Source organism: Rhinatrema bivittatum, chromosome 15 (assembly GCF_901001135.1).
Source record: "Rhinatrema bivittatum chromosome 15, aRhiBiv1.1, whole genome shotgun sequence".
NCBI classification, from domain to species: domain Eukaryota; kingdom Metazoa; phylum Chordata; class Amphibia; order Gymnophiona; family Rhinatrematidae; genus Rhinatrema; species Rhinatrema bivittatum.
In genome coordinates, this window is record NC_042629.1 from 13,504,974 (window position 1) to 13,529,604 (window position 24,631).

Here is a 24,631-nt window from a genome sequence, read left to right on the forward strand (position 1 = left end):
TGAATTTTCAAGAAGGCTCATCACCCAGTAAAAGAAAAACATGGGGGTAAGCTGCACAGTGCGGCAGATACTACCATAAGAAGCTTGCTGGGCAGACTGCTCCTTTTTCTACCCTCATTACTATTTTATTGTATTCATTTGGTGAACAATCCATGTAGCCTCGAGGATCTATTTTCCAAAACTTTTCCACACAAGAACAGCATGGCTGCTCTCTTTTTCAAAACAGGACAGGGCCGGTGGAAGCACTAGGCAAACCAGGCAGGGGCCTGGGGCTCCAGGGTCCCAGGGGCAGAGCTGCGGCAGCAAGAGAGGAGAGAGAGAGCCGTTGCTGCCGCGGTGATAGTGGCAGCTCAGCAGGTGCCAGCAGGATATTTCACCAATGACTGACGAGCAAGCCGTCCATTGTGCCGCCCCCTGCCGGCCTGAGCCTGGAGTTGGGTCGGGTGAGCTCGGACGGGTCGGTCATCGGTGAAATATCCTGCCGGCAGCTGCTGAGCTGCCATTATCACCGCCATGGTAGGGGCAGGGTGGTGCGAAGGGGAGTGGGCACAAGGCAGAAGGTTCGCCTAGGACATCTGATACCCTTGCAGCGGCCCTGAAACAGGGTCCATAATTCTGCACATTCACTAGTGAGATATCGACCATGGACCCTACAAATACCCTGGCAAGTGCTGTCTCAGGGTTGGGTAAAGTTTAAAAATGTGTCTCCATCTTTTCTCTGTTTCTGAGGAGAGAAAACACTACAGATGTCCCTAGCAGAGTGTAAAATACAAGATGTTAAATATTTGTTATCTTTTTCACATTTTTCCCTCTATAGTAAGTATTTTGTAAAATTTTGCATATAGTTATTGTTAGTGGTTACCTGCTGTTTAAATGGTGACTCCAATAATAGATGTCAGGAGCCTGAGTCAGGTGAAAGAGCAGTAAACCTTGGTAGGAGGTTTTGGCTGAGTCAGTGGAAATACAGAAACCCTGTACAGAGCTATAGTAGGACTGTTTGTGCTGCAGGCGAGTTCATACTTGTTAATGTTCAAACACAATGTTCCCTTAGCAGTAAACTTTGGCACCGAACCCCCTATTGCTATTCAGGATCAAAGCAGCCCTGCTGACTGCTTTTTGTGGTCACATAATTTAAGATATTCACTTCCTGTCTGTCTGCAGGGAGAGCACACTGGATGTCATAGCTGTGACTCTTTCCTAAATTTAGTCTCTGATTTCTGCACCCCACTAATACTGTTAGCAAGTTCTGATATGCTCTAGATCAATCTTTTTCAAATTTCTGTCACTTTTTTTCCAGTGCAGTTATTTTTTTTATTTTTAAATTGTCCCTCTGCTAAAGAAAACCACTTTATTTTTGGGACTGACACATATTTTAGGGACACGTTATCATTTTAAAATAACATGAAAACATCAACAATGGATTGCTATATCCAAAATCACACAAAAACTGTAACAAAATTTTGTTTTGTGTTGTCGTGTCATTTTAGCGTGTGTTAAAATCCTTTAGCATACACTATTAGTAAACAGATTGTAAAAATAATTATAGAACGTGCTAAAACAAACTGATTGAATGAAGGGATATACACAAGAAAATGAAATGATATAAACATAAATATGAAATAACACAATGACACAATACAAATATTTTTTTTCCATGCACTACCCTAGTGGTTTTTTAAATTACTTGTACGTACTCTGCAGTCACCGAAATAAAAAGAACAGCTAGGGCGTGCAGGGTAAAGTTTTCCTGGTGACATCATCAAACAGCTTGGCATATCCTATTGTCTGCCGATAATGACATCGCCTCCTCTTGTGTTTATTGGGTGGGGCTTTGCTGTCTACTGATCTAAGTTTTACTGTAGTATTTAGAGATAGTCAATTGCTCCAGGTCATCAGGGACAGGCTGTGCCAGCCTCCTTTTACTCCATTGCATGCATGTACTCATACTTCTGATTTCCCATTGATTTTCTGCAACTCTATGCAAACAATGTTGCAAAACCAGGACTGGCTAAGCCTGTCTCTGCTGACCTGATCTGTATAGTAACACTAGAAATCATCAGATGAACATTTCCGTATGAATTCTTGGAATTGCTTATCTGTGTTTTACTTCTGTGAAAGAGAAAGTGATTTGTTTCATGCCTTTAATCTGCACTCCAGATGTAAGGAGTTGGAATCTGAAAGAGAATTACATCAGCATGTTAAAACACCCGTTGAAATGCCAGAGAGGAACGCAGCCAGCTGCATACATAACCAGCCGATTGCGACCCTTGTTTAATCATGAATTAATGCTGTTGTGAATGGTTCAGCTTTCCTTTCAAGCAGCAATGCTTATGTTTTACTGCAGACGTGGACGAGTGCGCAGAGAATGCCTGTGAGCAGATGTGTGTCAATGCTCCCGGGAGTTATAGTTGTTATTGTGATGGCAAGAGGGGCTTCAAGCTGGCTAAAGACCTGAAAACATGTGAGGTAGGGTAAAGGTGCCTTTGCCTAGAGCTGGCCTCCTGACATTTGTATAATTTCATCCGTAAAGCTGCAAAGAGGAGGCAGCAGGGTTGAAATATATTTGCTGCATTTTCAGTTATCTCCACTAGGGACACCATTTGCCATGAATAGTGCTTCTACATTTATTTTATTTTATTTTTTTAAAAGTTGCTTGATTTGTCATTTGCATTACAGAAGTCAGATAGGGAGAGTTAATCGGCCCAGGCACATTAGGAGGCAGTACTGTACAAATGTCAGGGGCATAACACCCCAGGTTGTGCTAACATCCCGTGTTGCTGCTATTGGCATTAACACTTGGAAATTCATTGACAGGAGCACAAAGAGATTTAGAGGGAGATTATTAGAAGCTTTTACACAGATAAGCATGTGGTCACCTGCATAAAAACACTTTTTGCGAATTGCACACCCACCCCCCATCCCGAAAAGCATGAGCGCTGTATGACATCTTGAAATTCCCTCACTTTACCCCTTGTACTTTGTATGTTCAGGTTCACATGTTTCCTGCAGTCCCCCAGAATTTCAATGGGAAACTTTGCAAGACAGTTCCTGTGAAAATTTGCTTGCAGGCTCAGGCCCACAGGTACAACTTATCATTCCATGCTGGGTCAGACCAAGGTCCATCATTCCCAGCATCCTGTCCCTGACAATGGCCAATCTGGGTCCCAGCTGGCCAATAACTATTTATAGAGTTTTCCTCCAGCAACTTATCCAAACTTCTTTTAAACTCAGCTATGCTAGTCACCTCGACCACGTTATCTGGCAACACATCCCTGCAAGCACCACAGGGAGTATGAAAATTACCCCCTTAAATAAAGAATATATTTGTGTAGAAATCATTAATATTTCAAGGACAAAAGAATTTTTCTGTGCCATCAGGTGCATTTTAAAGCAGCATTTTGCAGGAAAATTTGATCTTGCAGCAAATACTGACTGCAGGAGGGATGCACAGTATTTGTTTAAAGATTTTTAAAACAGTGCTTCCGAAATGCTCAGTTTTTCATTTTCCTCTGCCTTTAGATCCTCAACAGAGAATTGAAAAAGGGCATTTCCCCATCTGGGTCAGAGAGCAGCCTGGATGGTGCAGGACAACAGCTTTCCATTCAAAATATTATCCCCATCATTAAACTATTTCTAAAAGAGGTGTGCAGAACTCATTCCCCCCTACCCCACCACTCTTCTCACAGCAGCTTGGAAATAATTACGGTTTCACAACCTCTAAAAGTTTTCATGAACTGCTGGAAAGGCAACGTGTTCTCCAAAAACAATAAGAATATTTCTGAAGCCGATGAAAGGATAATTTCTGTATCTGGTGGAGGTTGTGGGACTCCAGAAAGCTCCCGTTAAGTCATCGTGTAGTGAATAGCATCCTTTGTACTGCTTCATGGCAGCTCTGGCCATGTCAGGACTTGTTCCAGAGCACAGCAGTCGAGAAGTCACTTTGCAGCCTGAGCTCTTCCCAGCTGTGCCAAAGATCGGATCAGTTTTGCATGATATATTTATGAATTTTTGTCATGGTTCCACTCTCCAAGCCATGCTCAACAACCAAACTATTTTATTCCATTATCCCATATTAACTAAGTCTTAAGTTTCGCCAGTAATCAGAGACCCAGGGTCTGTGGCTTTGGGAAAGAACATTCCTTTTCACAATAAGGAGAAGGGGAATTCTCGAGCCTTGTACAAGTGCTTCCTTGGACTGTTTTGTAAATTTACTTTGGGCCATAGACACATGAATGGGAAATACCCTTTAGTGCAGGGCTTCCCAGATATGACCTGGTCACTCCTCAACTAGTTGGGCTTTCAGGATATCCACAATAAATATGCAGGAGATAAAATTGCAAAACTTGGAGATCCATCATATGCAATTGATCTCATACTTATTCACTGTGGTTATCCTGAAAACCCAGCTGACTACAGGGTCCCCCCCTCTCCAAGCCAGGTGTGGGGAGGACTGCTTTAGTACATCAAACCCTTGTTCAGCAAATTAATAAATGGCCAACAGGGTGGTCAGTTATAGATCTTGAATGGGCTTACTAGATGAGCTACCTCCATGTTTTAACCAAGATGGGCATTGATTTGCAATAATTAATCAGCCCAAGTTTATTACACCTCCTACAGAAGTGTAAAATAGACAAGAGCCCAATTGGGTTTTGAGTCTGACAAGAATGAGCTTCCCAGGTGAGAGCTGAAATCTTTGCAGCAGATGATAAGAAGATGCTGTTTGGGGTGACGCTTCTGTTTTGATTTCTCCATTACATTAAGTTTGCACATCTGTAATCTAGCCAAGTACCACCTGCAGTATGGTAAGAACCTCTGTGATCTCTGCTTTCCCTTCTTCTCAGCCCATCCCAGTTTGTGTTCCACTGGACTTTGAGAAGAACTCTGAGTTGCTTTACTTGGCTGAACAGTCTTCGGGGATCCCAGTTGTCTACTTAAGGTTCCGGTTGCCAGAAATCACGAGGTGAGGTTGTTGGGTTGTCTGTGTTGTGAGCTTTGAATGTGCAGTGCAGAGTTCTGGTAATCAGATTGGTCCCAGGGAAATCTGGATTCTGTGCAGGGTGTGACAACTTTTATTAGACCAACATGTACATTATCCACAACTGAGTGTTTCAAACCTCATGGTATCCTCATGGTGAGAATTTGCCAGACGTCATACCACTCTTTCTACCTTTCTTCTGGGGATGACAGCCTCTTACTCATGTTATTTACATTCAAAGACCTTATTAGCAACCGAAATAATTCATTATAACTGCTGGAAATTGGTAAAACCTCCATCATATAAAACTTGGCAGTTCAGCAGAGAGAATCTAGAAACTATGTGAATTTACGTTGCTGGGTTTACCATGCCACTGGCAGTAGGATGGAACTTGGCATGATACAAGGATAGCGCATAGTATACACCATAGGAGTTCACGGCTGTCTGCCCAATAATTACCCATCCTATGTTCTAGTGTTTCCATTGCATTATTCTTCCATCTCTTTCTGCTGGTGATCAGGTTTTCAGCGGAGTTTGATTTCCGGACATATGATACAGAGGGTGTCATCTTGTACGCAGAGTCTCCAGACAGCTCCTCGTGGTTCCTGCTGGCTCTCCGGGAAGGGAAGACTGAGATTCAGTTCAAGAATGAGCTGGGGACAAAAGTCACCGGTGGTGGCAAAGTGATCAATGATGGGCAGTGGCACATAGTAAGCTTTACCTCACTTTCCATTGTATGGAATATCACATCAACTTTATCTTAATATTACACTTCCACTGGTCTGCATTACATGCTCTTCATTTCTAATATGCCAGCACCAATTTGGCATGCAGCTAGGAGAGATCCTTGTTTTTAAAGCATTTTGCTGCTGTGGAAAAATAGTAACACAATCTGGCTTCATCACCTTCTAACTCAAGAAAAATTAAAGAAACGTAGCCTGGACATAAATTGAAAGATATCAACATTTAATTCTGTGGCACTCTTTTGGCTTTTATCATGCTCTAGGTCTCGGTGGAGGAGCTGGAGAATAGTATCAGTGTGAAAATAGCAAAGGAGGCTATAATGAACATTAACAGCCCTGGTACTCTCTTCAAACCCTTCAGTGGTTTTCTGGAAACCAAGGTGTATGTTGCAGGCCTCCCCCGCAAGGTGGACAACCTCATCAGACCGGTGGGTTCTCTGTTCATTTGGTTTTATTCTCAGAACGGCTCCTTAACATGCCGGCTTTTCTATCTGGAGAATCCAGCAGGCTCTGTTGTATTGATCCCCAGGTGATATCTAGCACTCTTAGTGCCAATTATAGTAAAGCTGGATATTGGGACCTCCATCAGTCATACCTCCTCCTCCTCCTCCATCTCCCCAGCCTGTCTCTCTTTTCAGTTCAACAGGGAAGCCATGCTACAGATAGAAGGCACCGTAATGTGGCTACCAGGGAGCTCCTGAAGCTAGATCAACATTCTATGGGTATCAGAAAATCATTACCCCCCCACCCCCAAAATATAAATGTTTATGTGTTCTCTCACAACTAGAACATATTTACAGAGGAAACAATACTTTATACGGCTGAGAGAGACTAAATCTAAAACTAGGGGTAGCAGTACCAGAACAGCATTATCAGTTCACAGATACTGATGGTAACGTTTTCCCTGAATCAGTACCGGGGTGATGGTGTTAGAGCACTGCAAAAAATGTATCCTTTTTGTCCTCTCATCCCAGGGCTTTAATAGTGGCTCAGAACATTGTATAAACAAAAGCAGATGTACCTATCATCCTATACACTAAAAATATGTAGGTGTTACCATTCAACCAAGACTTTAGCACATTTTAGAATTCTGTTACCTTGGATGTGTACATACCTGTACATACCTGGAGTGGAGAAACGGGCTTCTGAACCTGATGCATGAACTGCAGACTAGGTTCCAAAGAGGAGAGAAGAGGAGGATGCTGATAGTGACAGATTTGTTGCTGTTATTAAAGTTGAGTAAATTAAAGCACTTGTAGACAGTCAGCCTCTGGAGCTCTCCAAGGCTAGGAAAGAAGGCAAACTTAAGACAAAAGTAAAGTACTAGTTCCTCACAGGCAAGGTAAACATAAGAGCATAAGATATGCCATACTAGATCAGACCAAGGGTCCATCAAGCCCAGTATCTTGTGTCCAGCAGTGGCCAACTAAATCACAAGTACCTGGCAAGTACCCAAACATTAAGGGGCGGATTTTAAAAGGAGCGCGAATAGCCTACTTTTGTTTGCGCTCCAGGCGCAAACAAAAGTACGCTGGATTTTAGTAGATAAGCGCGGAGCCGCGCGTATCTGCTAAAACCTGGATCAGCGCGCGCAAGGCTATGGATTTTGTATAGCCGGCGCGCGCCGAGCCGCGCAGCCTACCCCCATTCCCTCCAAGGCCGCTCCGAAATCGGAGCGGCTTTGGAGGGAATCCTCTAACGCCCTCCCCTCACCTTCCCCTCCCTTCCTCTACCTAACCCACCCGCCCGGCCCTGTCTACACCCCCCCTTACCTTTGTTGGGGGATTTACGCCTCCCGGAGGGAGGCGTAAATCCCCGCGTGCCAGTGGGCCTCCTGCGCGCCGGGCCGCGACCTGGGGGCGGGTACGGAGGGTGCGGCCACGCCCCCGGACCGCCCTGGGCCGTAGCCACGCCCCCGTACCCGCCCCCAAAACGCTGCCGACACGCCCCGAAAACGCCGCGATGACCGGGACCGCCCCCGACACGCCCCCCTCGGAGAACCCCGGGACTTACGCGAGTCCCGGGGTTCTGCGCGCGCCGGTAGGCCTATGTAAAATAGGCTTCCCGGCGCGCAGGGCCCTGCTCGCCTAAATCCGCTCGGTTTTGGGCGGATTTAGGCAAGCAGGGCTCTTAAAATCCGCCCCTAAATGAATAGATCCCAAGCTACTAATCCTTATTGATTAATAGCAGTTTATGGACTTCTGCTCTAGGAACTTATCCAAACCTTTTTTAAACCCAGTTACACTAACTGCCATAACCACATCCTCTGGCAATGAATTCCAGAGCTTAATTATACATTGAGTACAAAAAAGAATTTTCTCAGATTTCTTTTAAATGAGCTACTTGCTAACTTCATGGAGTGTCTCCTAGAACTTGTATTATCCAAAAGAGTAAATAACTGATTCACATTTACCCGATCAAGTATTTCATGATTTTGTAGACCTCTATCATATTCCCCCTCAGCTGTCTCTTCTCCAAGCTGAACAGCCCTAACTAACTTCTTTAGCCTTTGCTGTTCCATCCCCCTTTATCATTTTGGTTGCCCTTCTCTGTACTTTCTCTAATGCAACTATATCCTTTTATAGATGCGGCGATCAGAACTGCACATAGTATTCAAGGTGCGATACAGAGGCATTATGTCATCCACCATTTTATTCACCATTTCCTTCCTAATAATTCCTAACATTCGGTTTGCTTTTTTGACTACCATAGCACACTGAGGGGGTCATTTTCAAAAGAGTTACGCATGTAAATGTGACATACTATCGTAGCAATTTTCAAAAGCTATTTACTCGAGTAAAGTGCACTTACTTGAGTAAATCCTATGGACAATTCAATGGCATATATTGTAGCAATTTTGAAAAGCCCACTTACTTGAGTAAAGTGTATTTACTCGAGCAAAAACCAGTTTTGCTCGAGTAAATGCTTTTTAAAATCTACCCCTGAGTCGACAATTTCAATGTGTTATCCACTAGGACACCTAGAACTTTTTCCTGGATGGTACCTCCTAATGTGGAACCTAACATCATGTAACCCAGCAAGAGTGATTTTTCTCTATATGCATCACCTTTCACTTATCCACATTAAATTTCATCTGCCATTTGGACACCCAATCTTCCAGTCTTACAAGGTCCTCCTGCAATTTATCACAATCCACTTGAGATTTAACTACATTGCATAATTTTGTGTCATCCACAAATTTAAGCAGCTCACACATCGTTCCCCTTTCCAAATCATTTATAAATATATTAAAAATCATCGGTTCAAGTACAGATCCCTGAGGCACTCCACTGTTTACCTTTTTCCACTGAGAAAACAGACCATTTAATTCTACTCTCTGTTTCCTGTTTGAAATCCACAAAAGGATATTGCCTCCTATCCCACAACTTTTTAGTTTTCTTAGAAGCCTCTCATGAGGGACTTTGTTGAACACCTCCTGGAAATCCAAATACACCACATCTACCGGTTCACCTTTGTCCACATGTTATTAACCCTTCTTAAAAATGTAGGAGATTTGTGAGGCAAAACTTCCCTTGGGTAAATCCATGCTGGCTGTGTCCCATTAAACCATGTCTATCAAAATGTTCTGTGATTTTATTCTTTATAACAGTTTCCATGATATTTCCTGGCACTGAAATCAGGCTCACCAGTCTGTAGTTTCCCAGATCTCCCCTGTAGCCCTTTTTAAATATTAGGGTTACATTGGCCACACTTCAGGCTTCAGGTGCAATGAACAATTTTTATGATAGGTTACAAATTTTTACTAATAGGTCTGAAATTTCATTTTTGAGTTCTTTCAGAACCGTGGGATGTATACCATCCGGTCCAGGCAATTTACTACTCTTAAGTTGCATGGTGTAGCCTCCCAGCAGGAGGTAGAGTGAGGTATTGCAGAATTCAAGAAAACCTGGGCTAAGCGCAGAGGATCCTTAGTGGTTGGAAAGTGAGAACAAAACAAGAGGTCAAGCAGGATCGGGAGAATAACCAGAAGAAACATCACATTTTATGTTTTTATGTTCCTGGTTACTCTCTAAAAACGTTGTTTGTACTTGGTCTACCTGCATACTACATCACCCTGTGTGTAAGGGAAATGCTGGTCAAATGTTATGTTGTACTGACACCAGAGTCTACATTCTCTTCAGAGGATACTCGATGTTCAAGTTCTTAGGCCAGTGCGGTGGCTTCTGTAAAAGTGTCGTTTTGCTACCCAGAACTAAAGCCACCATCATGCCTAGTGACAGACCCATTGTAACTATTGCCACAGATCAATCCACGATCTCTCGGAAAGAGCAAAGAACACTATAAGAACATAAGAAATTGCCATACTGGGTCAGACCAAGGGTCCATCAAGCCCAGCATCCTGTCTCCAACAGTGGCCAAACCAGGCTACGAGTCCTTGGCAAGTACCCAAAAACTAAGTATATCCCACGCTACTGATGCTAGTAATAGAAGTGACTATTTTCTAAGTCAACTTGATTAATAGCAGATAATGGACTTCTCCTTCAAGAACTTATCCAAACCTTTTTTAAACCCAGCTACACTGGGTTAAGCACTCAAACACTTCAAACTCTTTTCTAACAAGACTATTTGTGATATATAGGGATATGATAAGTTGGAGATTGTTAATCAGTTTGGGACCAAACTTAATGTTTTTGTGAAAAACATGTGAGCAGCTGCTACATTAGAAAAAGAAAAAAAAGACAAAAAAAAGGAGAAAGTTATTAAGCACATGAAAAAGACTGTCACACAGCTTAAGTCTGGTAAGTGATTATAAGATTGCCCAGTTGCTGAACTCACATGACTGCTTTGCTTTGCATGATACCAACTCTGTTCTATATACAGAAATTTTGTGTACCCATCTTCTGATCTCACAGATCAATCCTCGACTGGATGGGTGTATCCGGGGCTGGAACCTGATGAGGCAGGGAGACTCTGGCGTTAAGGAGGTGATTCAGGGAAAAGAAAGCAAGCACTGTTTAGTAACATTGGACAGAGGGTCCTATTACCCAGGCTCTGGAGTTGCAAAGTTTCAACTTAACTATAGTAAGTGATATTTCTATCCAGCTTTCATATGGCATGACTTATTTAAATCGAGATAAGCAGAGATTTAATATCCAATGTACTGACGAGTGTTTTTACAGATTAGCTAAATAAGTCCATAAAGAATGATATATATATATATATATATATATATATATATATATATATATATATATATATATATATAATGGTACATATCTTCTGTGCAGAAGGCCAGCACGGGTTCTAGATAGTCTTTTGCAGCGGCCCCACATTCAATAGTGAAGTTTCTTGTGGAGCTTCTGCAAAAATTGACAACTTTAGGAGCTGCCTGCACTGACTCATTTTGTTGATCAACAAGGTCAGAGTCCTAGAGGCACAGGGGCAAGGGAGGAAGGGAGAGGGGTAAAGTGACTTCCCCAGGGTCACACAGTCAATGGCAGAGGAGAGCCCTGAACACGTCTCAAAGTTTAATGCTCTCCCTTCACAGCCCTTTCCCTCTCCCCGCCATACCCCTCTCCTTCTCACTAACTAGAAAGAATAAACCCTCTTGCACACAGCACAATTCAGCAGATCTTACTTCTGAGATAAAGGTAAATTGAAACAGTAACTTTATTACCACATGTCCTTAACAGTGGACATTTGTTTATTCCATATCTGAAGATGCGAGAAGATCCCAACTGCTTAATGATCTCATTTGAATTCAGTGTTTTGGCCTTTTTCTTTTTTGAACAGATACCTCAGGCAGTGAAGGAGCTTGGTTGGTTAATGTGACTCTGAATATTCGCCCATCAACAGGCACTGGGGTTTTGTTTGCTTTGGCTCATGGTGACAAGGTGCCCCTTGCTCTATCCATGGAGGACTCGGCCTCAGCCAATATCCAGGTGACTTCACTTTAATTAATTTGGTACAGAGCACTTGAACACTCTCTCCAGTACACAGTCAATTGAAGGGTATTGCAAGTTTGGTTCATAAAATAGATTCTGTTTGGAGATATTTATAAATCACTACTAGACATCCTGTGTGCACTTTATATTCAGACAGAGAATCATTCCTGCATCTATTATGGACTCATAGTAACCAAGGCTGTTAGGAAACAACCAGATGTAGAAGAGCCTGACTTTAGAAGCAAAATGGTCTTGGTGACTGAATTCAGTAACCACGGTGCTGCTTTTCTGATTATGCTGACACCTGGCAGTCAAGGATTTCATTTGCTAGTAGCATTTCCATATCCGTGTGCTCCATATACAAAAGAAGGTTTTTAAATCTGCAGCATATCTTGAAGAAATGGAGTGACTTTCTCCTGTTCCCTTCCCACAGAATCTCTTGGTCACGATTGAGAATGTAACGGTTGCTCGCCTATACTCCAAAAGGCTGTGTACCAATAAGAGTCTGCTAGTTCGGCTGAAAGTGGACTGGAAGCTGGTGGAATTGATGGCTGACTCGTACACAGACATCACTTATTCTGATAAAGCAGAACTAGAGCAGCAACTGTCAGTCCTGGACCAGGCAATGAATGGTCACATTGTGACCTATCTTGGTGGTCTTCCAGGTAGATCCTTTCCTTGCTTTTTCTTAAGGGCGACCACTAGCAGCAAAACATCAAACTAGTTGAAAAATTGAACCACAAGAAGCTGGAATCTTTAGTGTGTAACTGAAGAGATATTACAATCAGATCAGTTTAATTTCTAGGGGAAAGAGCAATGGCACGGATATCTAGAGATTTATTTTAGATGCAACACTTGGGTGCCACTGTCAGAGAACATGGGTTCACGGGTGGAGGAATTAGGAGGTAGAGAGCAGGTGAGGCTGGGGGTGTAAAGCCCAGACAATGTAGTGATGAAGAGTAAACAGGGACAGACTTCTGCTTGAGAAACAGTGATTGCAAGCAGCAAGGCATGTGGGGGTGCATGTGCGGGACTGAATTATACACGAATTGGAACAACGCAATAGAAGATGCAGGGAAGCCAACAAGGAGTAAGGAGGATATAACCATCACCTGCACAGCTTGGACGATTATTAGTAAAGTTGTGACATGTCCATTGTGGAGGTCTAGGACATTCTATCCATCCTAGTCCCCATCCTATTGCTCAGGTCCCAGATGAAAGAAGGAATGACTGGATTGGCCATCCAGGAGCACCATTACCAAGGGCAAGCTGTAGAATGAACAAATAAATGGGCGGTCATAGTAAGATGGAAGCATGAAGGGAAATTGAAATATATATAAGTTCAACCCATTGTGTTAATATATATTTTTATTTTTGTAGATGTTCCGGTGACTGCCACACCAGTCAATACCTACTATAACGGCTGCATGGATGTGACAGTCAACAGTACACCACTGGATCTGGATGACGCGCTCTCTAAACAGAATGATATTCGTTCACATTCGTGTCCATTGGTTTTATAAGGAGCATTAATTCTGTTACCATAGTACTAGTGCTTTCCTCACACTTATTCTGTAATGCCATTTTATGAATCTGTTCTTATTAGGCCTGTGCCAGAAAGGGAGTGCCAATGTAATATTACCTTCCATTAATCCACAAATACTCTCTTCATGCAGAGAAATCCTTAGACCTTTAAAGGAGGAATTTGGAGGGGATTTGCACTGCAAACAACATTACCTTTCTGTTCTTTTTTTATCTGGGTTGTCACGTTTGTACATAGTCTGTATTTAAACAGAAATGTTGCATAACCCATCCTCATTCTGCATGAACCTTAGAAAAGTCATTAACAACTGAAAGAAAGAAAGTTACTGCCACCAGCGGGACATCATGGCAGCTAGAAACAAGATTTCCTTTGGAGAAACCTATTCTGCTGTTCACACTAGAGGATGTGTAAGCTCATGCTGATCCTGTCCTCAATGTCCCTCTTCTGTACATCCAGTTCAAACTGACAGAGGGTCAAAGGCATATTTTCAGAGCTTCTGAAATAGGCTGGATCTTTTCCCAGACCAATGATTATGTTTGCTGGGCATTAAATGTCCTTCCATGGTGACTTTAGTGCTATGCTGCACTGTAGTAATCCGTTTGTCCAGCTCTGTCAGCGCGGGCACCTGGACAGAAGCAGAAGTGTTTGTATGAACAATCAGCCCCCGACCTTACTGGTTTTAAAAAAGCTCCCAAACAAGTAAGAGAACTAATTCATTTTAGGAAGTTATATTTAGGAAAACTTTCAGCTGAACCTAATCAGCTAGGCTTTCCCCTAAATCTAAGCAGTGAAAAGTTGGGGCTGCCATTGCAGCCGTTGGGGGTTGTTCACCTGAACTTATCCAATCAGTGCTTATCAGCTGAGCCACGAGCCCACCCCCAGGCTCTGTGAATTTACTGCAAGTGCTTGAATGTAGTCAGTCGCAGAGGTTTAGCCAGCAAACTCTCAGAGTCAGCAAGTTAAGCCTCCTGAATGTGTGGCGTAACCTTGCTGCCCTCAGGTGTGCTACTGTTTAAAAGAGTTTTTCAAAGCTAGACGACATGCAACATCACTGGAGGATAAAGCAGTGCCCATGGAAGGCTCTTTTTCTTCTTGATTTTATCTGTTGTTCCTCCTGGGACACACTTGATAATGGAACTCCTGGTTACACAAAGTGATCAAGCTAGTCTGAACCAAATACATTAGTGCACTGCTGGGTGCTGTTCCCATGTCCAGTAGTAGCTGTCATTATCATGAAAAAGCTGAAGGACAGGGTCGCCAGCACTGCAGCAAGGGGAGTAACCTCATGGTGCCCGCTGCTAAGAGCAGAATTGCTATTCAACCATGGCATTAAAAACATTTTCCAGAAACCCAGCGAAATGTACCCAGTTAATACCCACAGAATCTGCTGGGTGCCAGCTTTCAGACTTTTATTGTAAATTATGGAGCAAGAATTGAATAAGGTCCGGAGCACCCGCCTCCCCCCGAGACCTCTTCCCATAAAGAATTCTCTTTTTTTGAGTCACATCTTCAGTAAAGCAATACTTCTGTAGTTTTCCTGAGCCGTGCTGTGCTGGGATTGTGAATGTGTAAATGCCCCCCCCCCCTGTGTTATAAAGGATCAAATGTAATAAAAGAAACTCTCCCACACCACGTGATTTCTTAATTTCTTGAGATGGGGGAGGGGGGAATAGCACTGTCATGACAATACCTACTACTGTATAAAATGTGGTTTGGTTTCCCATAGTTTTAGACAGAAAAATGATTGAATTCACCCAAGTTTGAAACTTGGGGGGCCATAGTAACAATGATCAAGGCCTCAGCCTTTGCGACAGTCCATGACTGCAGTTTTCACCTCTGAAGAGCAGATGAAAGCTACAGCCATGGTCGGTCACTATGGTCAGGGCTTTCATCATTGTCGCTATGGGAATTTTCAATTATTAGTGCAAAATACCTCTGCAACAATGACTTGCACTGGAGAGCATAACAGCTTACATAGTCTCATTTATTTATTTATTTATTTATTGGTTTTTATATACCGCCGCTCATCAGAGATATCACGTCGGTGTACATAGAACAAAATCCGCAATTGCATTTTACATAAAACATGTTTTACTATGCAATAGGAGCAATAGGGAAAGTCATTTTGTAACACCAGTTTTCAAAGGGAAGGGTCGCATGTATGTTTACTCTGAAAAGGATCCCATGAAAAGTGTCTGCATAAGTTACACCCGCAAACTTAATGCATACTTTTAAAACCCAAAAGTATGCACAGAAGTGAAAACTCCACAAGCAGAAACACCTCCACGCAGTCTGGATTCCCTTATGTGTAAACATGATATACAGGCCTAAGTTTACCTGCACAATGGGCGGGCAGTTTTTATAAAACCTCATTACAGCACCGAACATAGTGATTTATGCATAGAAATGCATTAAAAAATGACCCTCAAAGTTACTTCCTGCAGGCCACACGGCAAGCACAGACACTGAAGACAAGATAAATGGGAAAAGCAAAATTGGCCTCCAGCCTACAGTGTGTTCTCAGCAGCCAGCGCAAAGCCACAGCCAGCAGAGGAGTAAGAAGAAAGACCGAGGCTGACACTGCCTGCCTACCATGGATGAGTCTTCCTTTTGAAAAGTCCTGAAAACATGAATGACACTTGTTGATTTGTTTCATGTCATTTTCAAAATGAAACAGAAAAAACCCTTTGTTTTCTTTTGCATTTTAGTACATACTAAAACCAATAGTGAAAAAAAAAAAAAAAATTGACAGAAAAACGAATAACAAAATGAATATTTTTTGCCTGCCCAGCCCTAACTGCCTTCTTGGAAGTTGCTAACTTGTAATGTGCATGGGAGCAACTGGAATGGCGACACTTTAGTTGATGTTAGAGAAGAAACAAATCAACCTTGTGTCAATGCAGATTGTTTAAGTGAGGGATCTGTCCGTCTCCAACTCAGCTCTTCCTACCACATAGGTTCCAGCCACTCTTTCAGCCATACAAGAGTATCATAGCAGAATCTTTACAACTATACACAGATCTGAAATAACACATCCATTCCTAGCTGCCTTACATGACTATGTTCCATGAAGGACCAAGCTTTGATCACCTAATCTCCACTACCTTCTGGAAGCAGGAGTTTACTAGTAACATATTTCTTGTGCGGCATCATGAGCACCATGGGAAGCAATTCTTCAAGGACAGTCCACAGTGTCTAACTGCTGCCTACCACAAGATGGAGCTAGAGGATCATGACAAATAATGAAGGGCCGGATTCATGTTTTGGACAAAAATGTGCAAAACGTCCACACATCAGCTCTGCTCACAGAGTAGCAAGAGATTCCATCTTTTGATTAGCAAGTTCAAGAAGAGAAAAGAATCCTCCCATCCCCGTCCCCCAAAAATGTGCATATCAAAGCTTTTACATAGGAAGGGTAATTTAACCACACTGCGCATAGTGTTAATATCTGTGCGTACCTGTTAAGCACAGATTTTAGCACTAATTTTCAAAGTGATTCTATGCCGGGGTGAAGTCCCTACGTACGCATACCAGTAATATACAAGAAATTACACCTCAACCTAGCAGTTTTTTGCATGTAAATGTACATGCAGACTTTTGAAAATCCCAAAGTCTCTGCATATACCCTATCCCTGCCCCCTCACTCCACCCCCAGAATGCCTTCCTTCCATGGGTGTGTGTAAAAGTGCACGTGTAATTGGGTTACATGCGTACTGTTCCACGCAGAGGCTATTTTCAAAAAGCCACTTATGCACATTAAATTAGGTTTTGAAAATTACCCGCAAAATTTATTCTCAAATTAACTATGTTCAATGTAAACCACTAAATGTTCAATGTAAACCGCTAAATGAAGCGATAGTTACGGTTCCTTAGCGATAGTTATGGTTCCTTGTAAACCGGGGTGATATGTATACTATACAGGAACCCCGGTATATAAATTCTTTAAATAAATAAATAAATAAAAGTACTGGGGGACATTTGCCTGATTCTTAAATTCAGCATTTTCATTCAAAAGGCCTGGAAAAGAATGTTTTGCAGAAGTTATTCCGTGCACAATTCTCTCCGTGATCTTTTCCCTTTTTTTTGCGTTCTTTGACACTATTTGAAAGGTGTGTGGGCGTTGTTAACTACTTTTGGGGAGGGGAGAAACTTAAATCCTGCTTTTGCAGCCTGTGAATTCACTCATGTCATGTTGTTGTTCTGGTTCTTAACAGGCTGAGTTTTTGTCAGCATTCAGATTCAAAGGGGCTTGAGTTCAATAAAACACTCTTTTTCTCTGCAAATGCATTCCTGGCAAAATTAGTGCAGGTTATTTTATGTAACGTGAGCTGAAGGAAGACCCGTCAGTTTACAAAACTGCCAAGTGAGATCTCCTTCCTTGCCCCTGGAAAGGTTCCAGGCTATGGGCAGTTTGCCATGGAAAGCCTTCTCTGTTTGACCCATTCTAGGAATCTTTGTTCACAAAGCCAGAACAAAGAGGTTTATGGATTTTTAATACAGCTTTAAGCTGTTTGGCTTAAATACAGCAGGTGCAGAGTTGCTCCATCTTTGGGCTGATAGCGAGGAGGCTGGACTCGGAAAGGAAAATCTACAGAATAATCTATCATATGCCCGACTGCTGTTGAACCGTCTCTCCAGTGGCTCAGAGTAAAGGAATGTTTAGCTTTCCACACTGCAGGTACGTTAACCAAGCTTTCTCTCAGCCTAAAGCTGAGAAACACCCAAACACATAGTCAATGCCAGCTGTCGCCTCCATCTAGGCTGCAATACAGAAGACATTGTCACATTACATGTTTTGTAATTATTTGAAAATGTTTAAAAAAAATGTTACTTACCAATGATATTCTTCATACTTTGTCATTTAAAAGTGCTTTTGGAATTTGAATGCACATCATACAAATCAGCAACTTTGGAAGTTGAGAGAACCAGAAAGCATTGACTTGCACGTAATACATCAAGGGTCTTCACCATTGGCAGAGAACTGGGAGAATGTTCTCATGAACTGGGGAATAGATTACATGCCTTGAAGTTTCTCCTCCTTTTTGATTCTCCAGAAGAAAAAAAGTTAAATCTTAGGCTCGAGTCATTGGAGCATACAAAGCAGAAAGGAACATGTAAGAAGTTACCCCCTTCAAACACACAGTACTTTGAGCAGGGGCAAATCCTGGGAGAAATGGTCAAGTTCTACAAGTCTAGAGCTGGCACTTGACCATCATCAGTCACGCAGACCTTTAAGTCTTTATAACCCCAGGACGCTTTCAGATTGCGCAAGTCAATAGTTAGAATGGAAGGGCCTTATTCAAAAGGTATTTTTCCTCCAGTAGGAAAAATCTATATTGACTATGGTCCCATCTTTTCCTTATTCTATCTTCTCTCTCCACCCAGGAAGGACACGTCTGGTGGCTCCTTCACACTTTGGGACTATCACACGATGACTCTCCATAGCTCCAAGTAGCCCTATTGGTTGGTGTTTGGTAGTATTAATACCCTCTAAAGGGCCAAACAAATGTGGGAGAATTTGCAAAATTGTGAAACCACACAGTTACTCTGAGGAAAACTCAAATTAATAATGCAAATTTTAATTTGTAACTATTATTTGCACAAAACAATTACATCCTACGAGTCGGAATTTAGCAGAGGTTATAAAATAAGATGGAAGTAGCATTCTGTTTTACTGGAACTAGGAAACTGTATAAGTCAACAGCACAGTAAATAAACAATGGCCTTCGTTTCTCTATAATGTTTCATTTCTTTTGTTTTTTATATTGTCAAAAATGGTAAAATGGGAGATGGAATGATTGATCCTTACCATCTGTTTCTTTCCCCAGTAATTTCATTTTCAAGCTCTCTCAGTAAATGAGTCAATTTTCCTTCAAGAGGTTCCCAGGCCTCAGCCATATCTCTCTGCAGACTTTTCTAAATGTACATAGGGAAGGGTCCATCGCGCATCCCCAGCTTTCCAAAGCTGGGCAGATAAATATTAAAAAAAAAAAAAACAATTGGAAATAAGAGGCAAGACATTTACATTTTAACAATGAAGCTAGGTCTTCGGAGGCAATCAATGCTAGCAATGAAATGAAAATGCACTGGCAGCTCCTCATTTATAAGGAGCTGATGGCTTTTTAGTTCGAGCAGCATCCTCTATAATTCTCAGTATAGTATATTCCAGGGATTTGATTTGTTTGGATTTCCATATGAAGTACAGTCCTGGTATGTTCCTCTCAAAGGCATATTAAACGTGTGCTGGGTTGTCATTGTCCCCATTTCTATAAAGATTGTACAGTGGGCAAGAGGCAGATGTTTATCAGGGTTAATCGAAGCCAGGAAGGCTGCTTCACCTATGATGTTTTGTTTAATTACATTTCTTATGTCCTTTATTGCTACAGGGGGTTTACTGGGGAGGGGGGAGATAAGGAATTTTCTGGAAATAAGAGATTACTTCCTGTACTGAATATTGGCCAAAGACTTTCCTTTACTTGGCTATGTGAATCTCATTTCCCTAAGAGAAGCAGGAGTACAAGTGCATGCATGCAGTGTGGCAGAATCTGGGTTGACCTGTAATATTAATCTGACAATATTGAGATGGCAGACAGCTCCATGTCATGATAGATAGGCAATGAGCCAGGCCTGATTTTACCCCAGTGCATCTAGACAAGTATCTATTTATTTAAAAGTGTTTATATTCCACCTATAGCAATAGATGTGCTAGGCGGATTACAACATATACATCAGTACATTTATCAATTCATTCAATAATAAAAGCAAGATAAAATAATGCAAAACAATAATCATTAATATTTCCAGACATAAGCACTTAAAATAATGCTCTCATCTAAGCCTGCCTGAACAAATGAGCTTTAAGGTGCTTCCTAAATGACTGAATATCACTACAGACATGTAGGGCCTCAGGTAGAGCATTTCACATTCTTGGCCCAGCCACTGAGAAGGACCTTACCGCATGTCTCATGCAATCATGCTGCTTGAATAAAGGAATTGCTAATAAGTTCTTATCACTTGATCACACATTTTGAGTGAGAATATAACGATGCAAGAGTTCAGCTAAATAAGAAGCTCCATCTAATTTCAGGACCTCAGATATAAGAACTAAAATGTTGAACCCCAGCCGAAAGTTTACTGGCAGCCAATGGAGTTCCCACAGCCAAGGAGTAATGTTCCCGGCACTACCCGCTGCCTATCAAGCGAGCTGCAGGACCTGAGCTGCTCTTAGGACCTGATTCACTAAGTGATTTCTTCCATTCTGTGTCTATGGGAAAATGTCTTGATGAATCAGGCCTTAGGTTACAGCTTGTCCTATAAATAGGGAGTTGCAGTAATCTACTACAGACAGCACGAAAGCCTGGTCTGTGGTCTGGAAATCATTCTTCTGAAGTACGTACTTTACATGACTCAGCAATCTCAATTTAAAATAACAAGCCTTCAGAATATTCTGTATATGATTCTTAAATGTAAGTCTAATATCAAATATAACACCCAAATTATGTACTGGAACTTTACATTGAATATATGTATCTAGTACTACAAGGGCGTTAATATTATGTTTTTCCCAATATTCTGGGTCACGAGAAAAGCAAATTCCTTCAGTTTTCTGTACATTCAATAGATGGTTCCTTTTCATCCAGTCATTAATTAATTGTACACTCACTTGAATATACCTGCAGTGGGATTACCCCTTATAACAAAATACAGCATACAATCATCAGCATACAATCTAAATGTAATTGACTGAGATTTCAAAACAGAACTTAATGGCCTTATATTATATAACACCAATACAGAGCCTGGCGGAACACCGCATCAGCAATGCAGAGCCTGGGGAACACCACATCAGCAATGCAGAGCCTGGGGAACACCGCATCAGCAATGCAGAGCCTGGCGGAACACCACATCAGCAATGCAGAGCCTGGCGGAACACCGCATCAGCAATGCAGAGCCTTGTGGAACACCGCATCAGCAATGCAGAGCCAGGCGGAACACCACATCAGCAATGCAGAGCCAGGCGGAACACCACATCAGCAATGCAGAGCCTGGCGGAACACCACTTCAGCAATGCAGAGCCTTGTGGAACACCGCATCAGCAATGCAGAGCCTGGCGGACACCACATCAGCAACGCAGAGCCTGGCGGAACACCGCATCAGCAACGCAGAGCCTGGGGAACACCGCATCAGCAATGTAGAGCCTGGCGGAACACCACATCAGCAATACAGAGCGAGGCGGAACACCACATCAGCAACGCAGAGCCTGGCGGAACACCACATCAGCAACGCAGAGCCTGGGGAACACCACATCAGCAACGCAGAGCCTGGCGGAACACCACATCAGCAACGCAGAGCCTGGGGAACACCACATCAGCAACGCAGAGCCTGGCGGAACACCACATCAGGTGTCAAATCAAGCCGATTGCGCTCCTTGAAAGGAAAGCTGCTGTTCCCTTGTGGTCTAGATAAGATCTAAACCAGGCAAGCACAACCCCCACCAATCCCAATTGACTTACGTCTCTCTAGCAATACAGTATGAGAGATCATATCAAATGCCAAAGATTACATCTAAGAACAGCGCTCTGACAGAGTCACCCTTACCAAGCTCCAAAAGCAAGAAATCTGCTACTGAATGAAGCAAAGTATCGGGTCTATGCTTTTGCTAAATCCACATGGAAATCGATGAAGATCCTGATTTTCATTAAGAAACTCTACTGGCTGTTTTCTCCAAAAGTTTTCCCAGAGATTAATTTTGATATAGGGCAATAACTTTCCTTTCTTATAAACTGGACGAAAAGATGCTCGCTTTAATACTGGAGGAACAGTACCTTCCTTAAGGGATGAGTTTATTAGCAGCCCGATGATCTCGGCAAAGTCCTCTTTTTAATATATATATCACTGAGAAGGGGCAAGATCAAGCGGAATAAGCAAGTTTCTTTGCCTGAGCCATCACCCTTTCAGTCTCAGACTGCCCCAATATCACTGAACGATTCCCAGACTACACCCTGCACTATAATGTGAGTGAGGGATTCATCGGGATAATTGGTAACGGGCTGTTGAAATTCATTTTCTCCTGTAGATGAGAAGCAAATTCCTCTGGAGAAAAAAGGCCCTTAAGCTCCTCCTTCTTGCCTGGCTCATTTATTCTCTTAACAACAATTAAGGGAGGAGCATAGCTGCTCTGCATGCTACTTCCTCCTGGCAGCAATTAATTATCGCTTATAATCACGTCTAATAGTAAAGAATTGGCTCCGAGTAAACTCGAGCCGATATTTCCTCCAAGCCCTCTCATATTGTCTCTTTTTCCTTTTCGCCTACACTAACATATCACCCTGCCAAAGTACTCTATTTAACAACTGCGCCAAAGAGTTTTCTATGCTATCCCTGGTCTCCATGCAAAGTTGATTTTTAATCGATTTATAGCTCAGATCTCTCTAAGAACAGCTGGTATACTTTACACAGATATAAACTGATCCCATCTATTTATTTATTAGCTTTTATATATCGACATTCGTGGGTACATCATGCCGGTTACAATATAACTGAAGGAGGAAATTACAAAAAAGCAGGATGGGGGGAGAGGGAGCAGATAGGAAGAGAGAAGGGGCGAGAGAAGAGAGGGAAAAACAGGAAGAGGAGAAAAGGAACAGTACCTGATGGAAAACAACAGAAGAACATAATAAGTAGCATTGCAAATTATACACGGTGGATAACCTTATACACTATATATAAATTATGCACTCCAAAAGGTATTATATACAATAGTATACATTATCTTTAACTAGTACATACAGAAGAGTAAAAACTTAGATTTCCCTTCAAAGAGAACCAAGAAGTTTAAAATTGGAATTAAACAAAAACTGCTTATCACCTGACCACAAATCCATAAAGAAAAATAGTGCAAGGGAAAATTCAATCTTCAAACCCACCATATAATCTGGGGGGGGGTTGGGGGCGGGGAACAGAGCGCAGTGTTTAGTGCCCACTGGTTGGTGAAGGCATCCACCAAGTCAGTAGACGCTGCTATCTAGCGCTCTAGTCGGATGCAGGAGATCAGCTTCACCCGGTGGCTCCCTGTCCAAGCAATGCCTTCTGGTCTTGTAGACAGACATTTTTGCACTCTTAGTACAACAGGCCTATTTTAGACTGGCAATGAATGATTCCTCTTACTTAAAAGAGAACTACACCAGAGCAAAACAAAATCTGCCAGTCTAAACTAGAAATTAACCCGATTATGTGACTGTAAAGCAAAAGACAGAACAGTACATAGGAAAAATGATATAACACGAAAGGCTAGCTGTGACCCTGGCAAGGGGGTTGTAATGTTTGCTTCCAATTACCTTAGCAGTAATCCCAGGACTCAAGGTTCGTAAGGCAGGAATGTCTCACTTCTCCCATGTAGACCCATGAGGCCTACCCACTGGCCAAACAAAGAAAGTTACATTATATATTAAACTGTAAAGATAAATCAGGAAGGATGAGGGCCAAGCAGAGCACGCTGTTTAGCACCCCTTGGTTAACAAAGACATACCAAAGAATTGGTAGATTCAGGAATGCACATGGCTCCACAGTCCAAGGGGGGAAGCGGGATCCTCAGCCAATTGCCTCCTGCTCTTCTAGATTGAGAGTGTTGCACTCTAAGAACAGCAGGACCCCAGGTTCATGAAAGCAATGGGGCAAAAGTCAGAATGGGCTCAGCTTGCTCTTGCAACATGGCACCATCTGCTTACCTTAATATGCAATGAAAGACACAGCAAGCATGTGAACCCTCACGAGCATTTGCAAATTGCTTACCTAGAATGTGAGAGAATGGGCTGAAAAGGGCATGAAAATCCTGAGTTACACTGGTACATTATGAGAGAGAGCAAAGGAAAGACAGCGTAAGAGAGAGAGAAACATTAAATCCCTTCTCACCAACAAAGGCAGACACAGGCCTTGTTTTGTCCCACAGCATCAAGGGCCTTGCAGTTCAGCTTTCCTTAAGAAGACTACAAATCCCAGCATGCAGTGGGACAGCATATAAAACCAGGACTGGATTAGTCTGGCCTTGTTAACCTGGAGCCTTTATAGAACAATTATCACAAGCTGTTTATTTGGGTAAATGGCTGTTTGCTCAGGGAAAATTTGTTTTTGATAATTGCCCTCCTTGTATGCAGGCAAACTGTGTTGTGTCACAGTGCATGCACTTTTTCCTGCATTTTTCTAGAGGCATTCCTGGGGGCAGGGTTAGGCCATGGTAGACAACAAAGATCATAGGTTTGCATTTTCAAAACTAGGTGTGTTGCTTTAGCCAGTAGAAACACTGGCAGGAAAAGCAGGTGGAAATCTGTGCAGATACGTTTTTCCTTGAGAACTGGTGAAAAGCTCATGAAGAAAAGTATCTGCCTGCACAGCTTTGACAACTGCCTGCTTCATAAAAGAGAAAATGACTTTACTTTGGGAAGAGAACATTAGACAAGGAGGCTCT

The 24,631-nt window shown here is 42.4% G+C and overlaps 1 protein-coding gene across 1 annotated transcript in view; it reads left to right on the top strand.

Annotated features, from left to right (window-relative positions):
- The window catches only part of PROS1 (protein S), a 40,963-nt gene extending 26,167 nt beyond the window's left edge, over nt 1–14,796 (top strand). The window contains exons 8-15 of the mRNA XM_029578570.1: nt 2,345–2,466; nt 4,842–4,960; nt 5,496–5,685; nt 5,982–6,146; nt 10,593–10,761; nt 11,473–11,621; nt 12,058–12,289; nt 13,005–14,796. Coding sequence (XP_029434430.1) covers nt 2,345–2,466; nt 4,842–4,960; nt 5,496–5,685; nt 5,982–6,146; nt 10,593–10,761; nt 11,473–11,621; nt 12,058–12,289; nt 13,005–13,147 — 1,289 coding nt within the window. The 3' untranslated portion in view covers nt 13,148–14,796. The remainder of the gene's footprint in view (nt 1–2,344; nt 2,467–4,841; nt 4,961–5,495; nt 5,686–5,981; nt 6,147–10,592; nt 10,762–11,472; nt 11,622–12,057; nt 12,290–13,004) is intronic.
- Nucleotides 14,797–24,631: the final 9,835 nt, after the last annotated feature.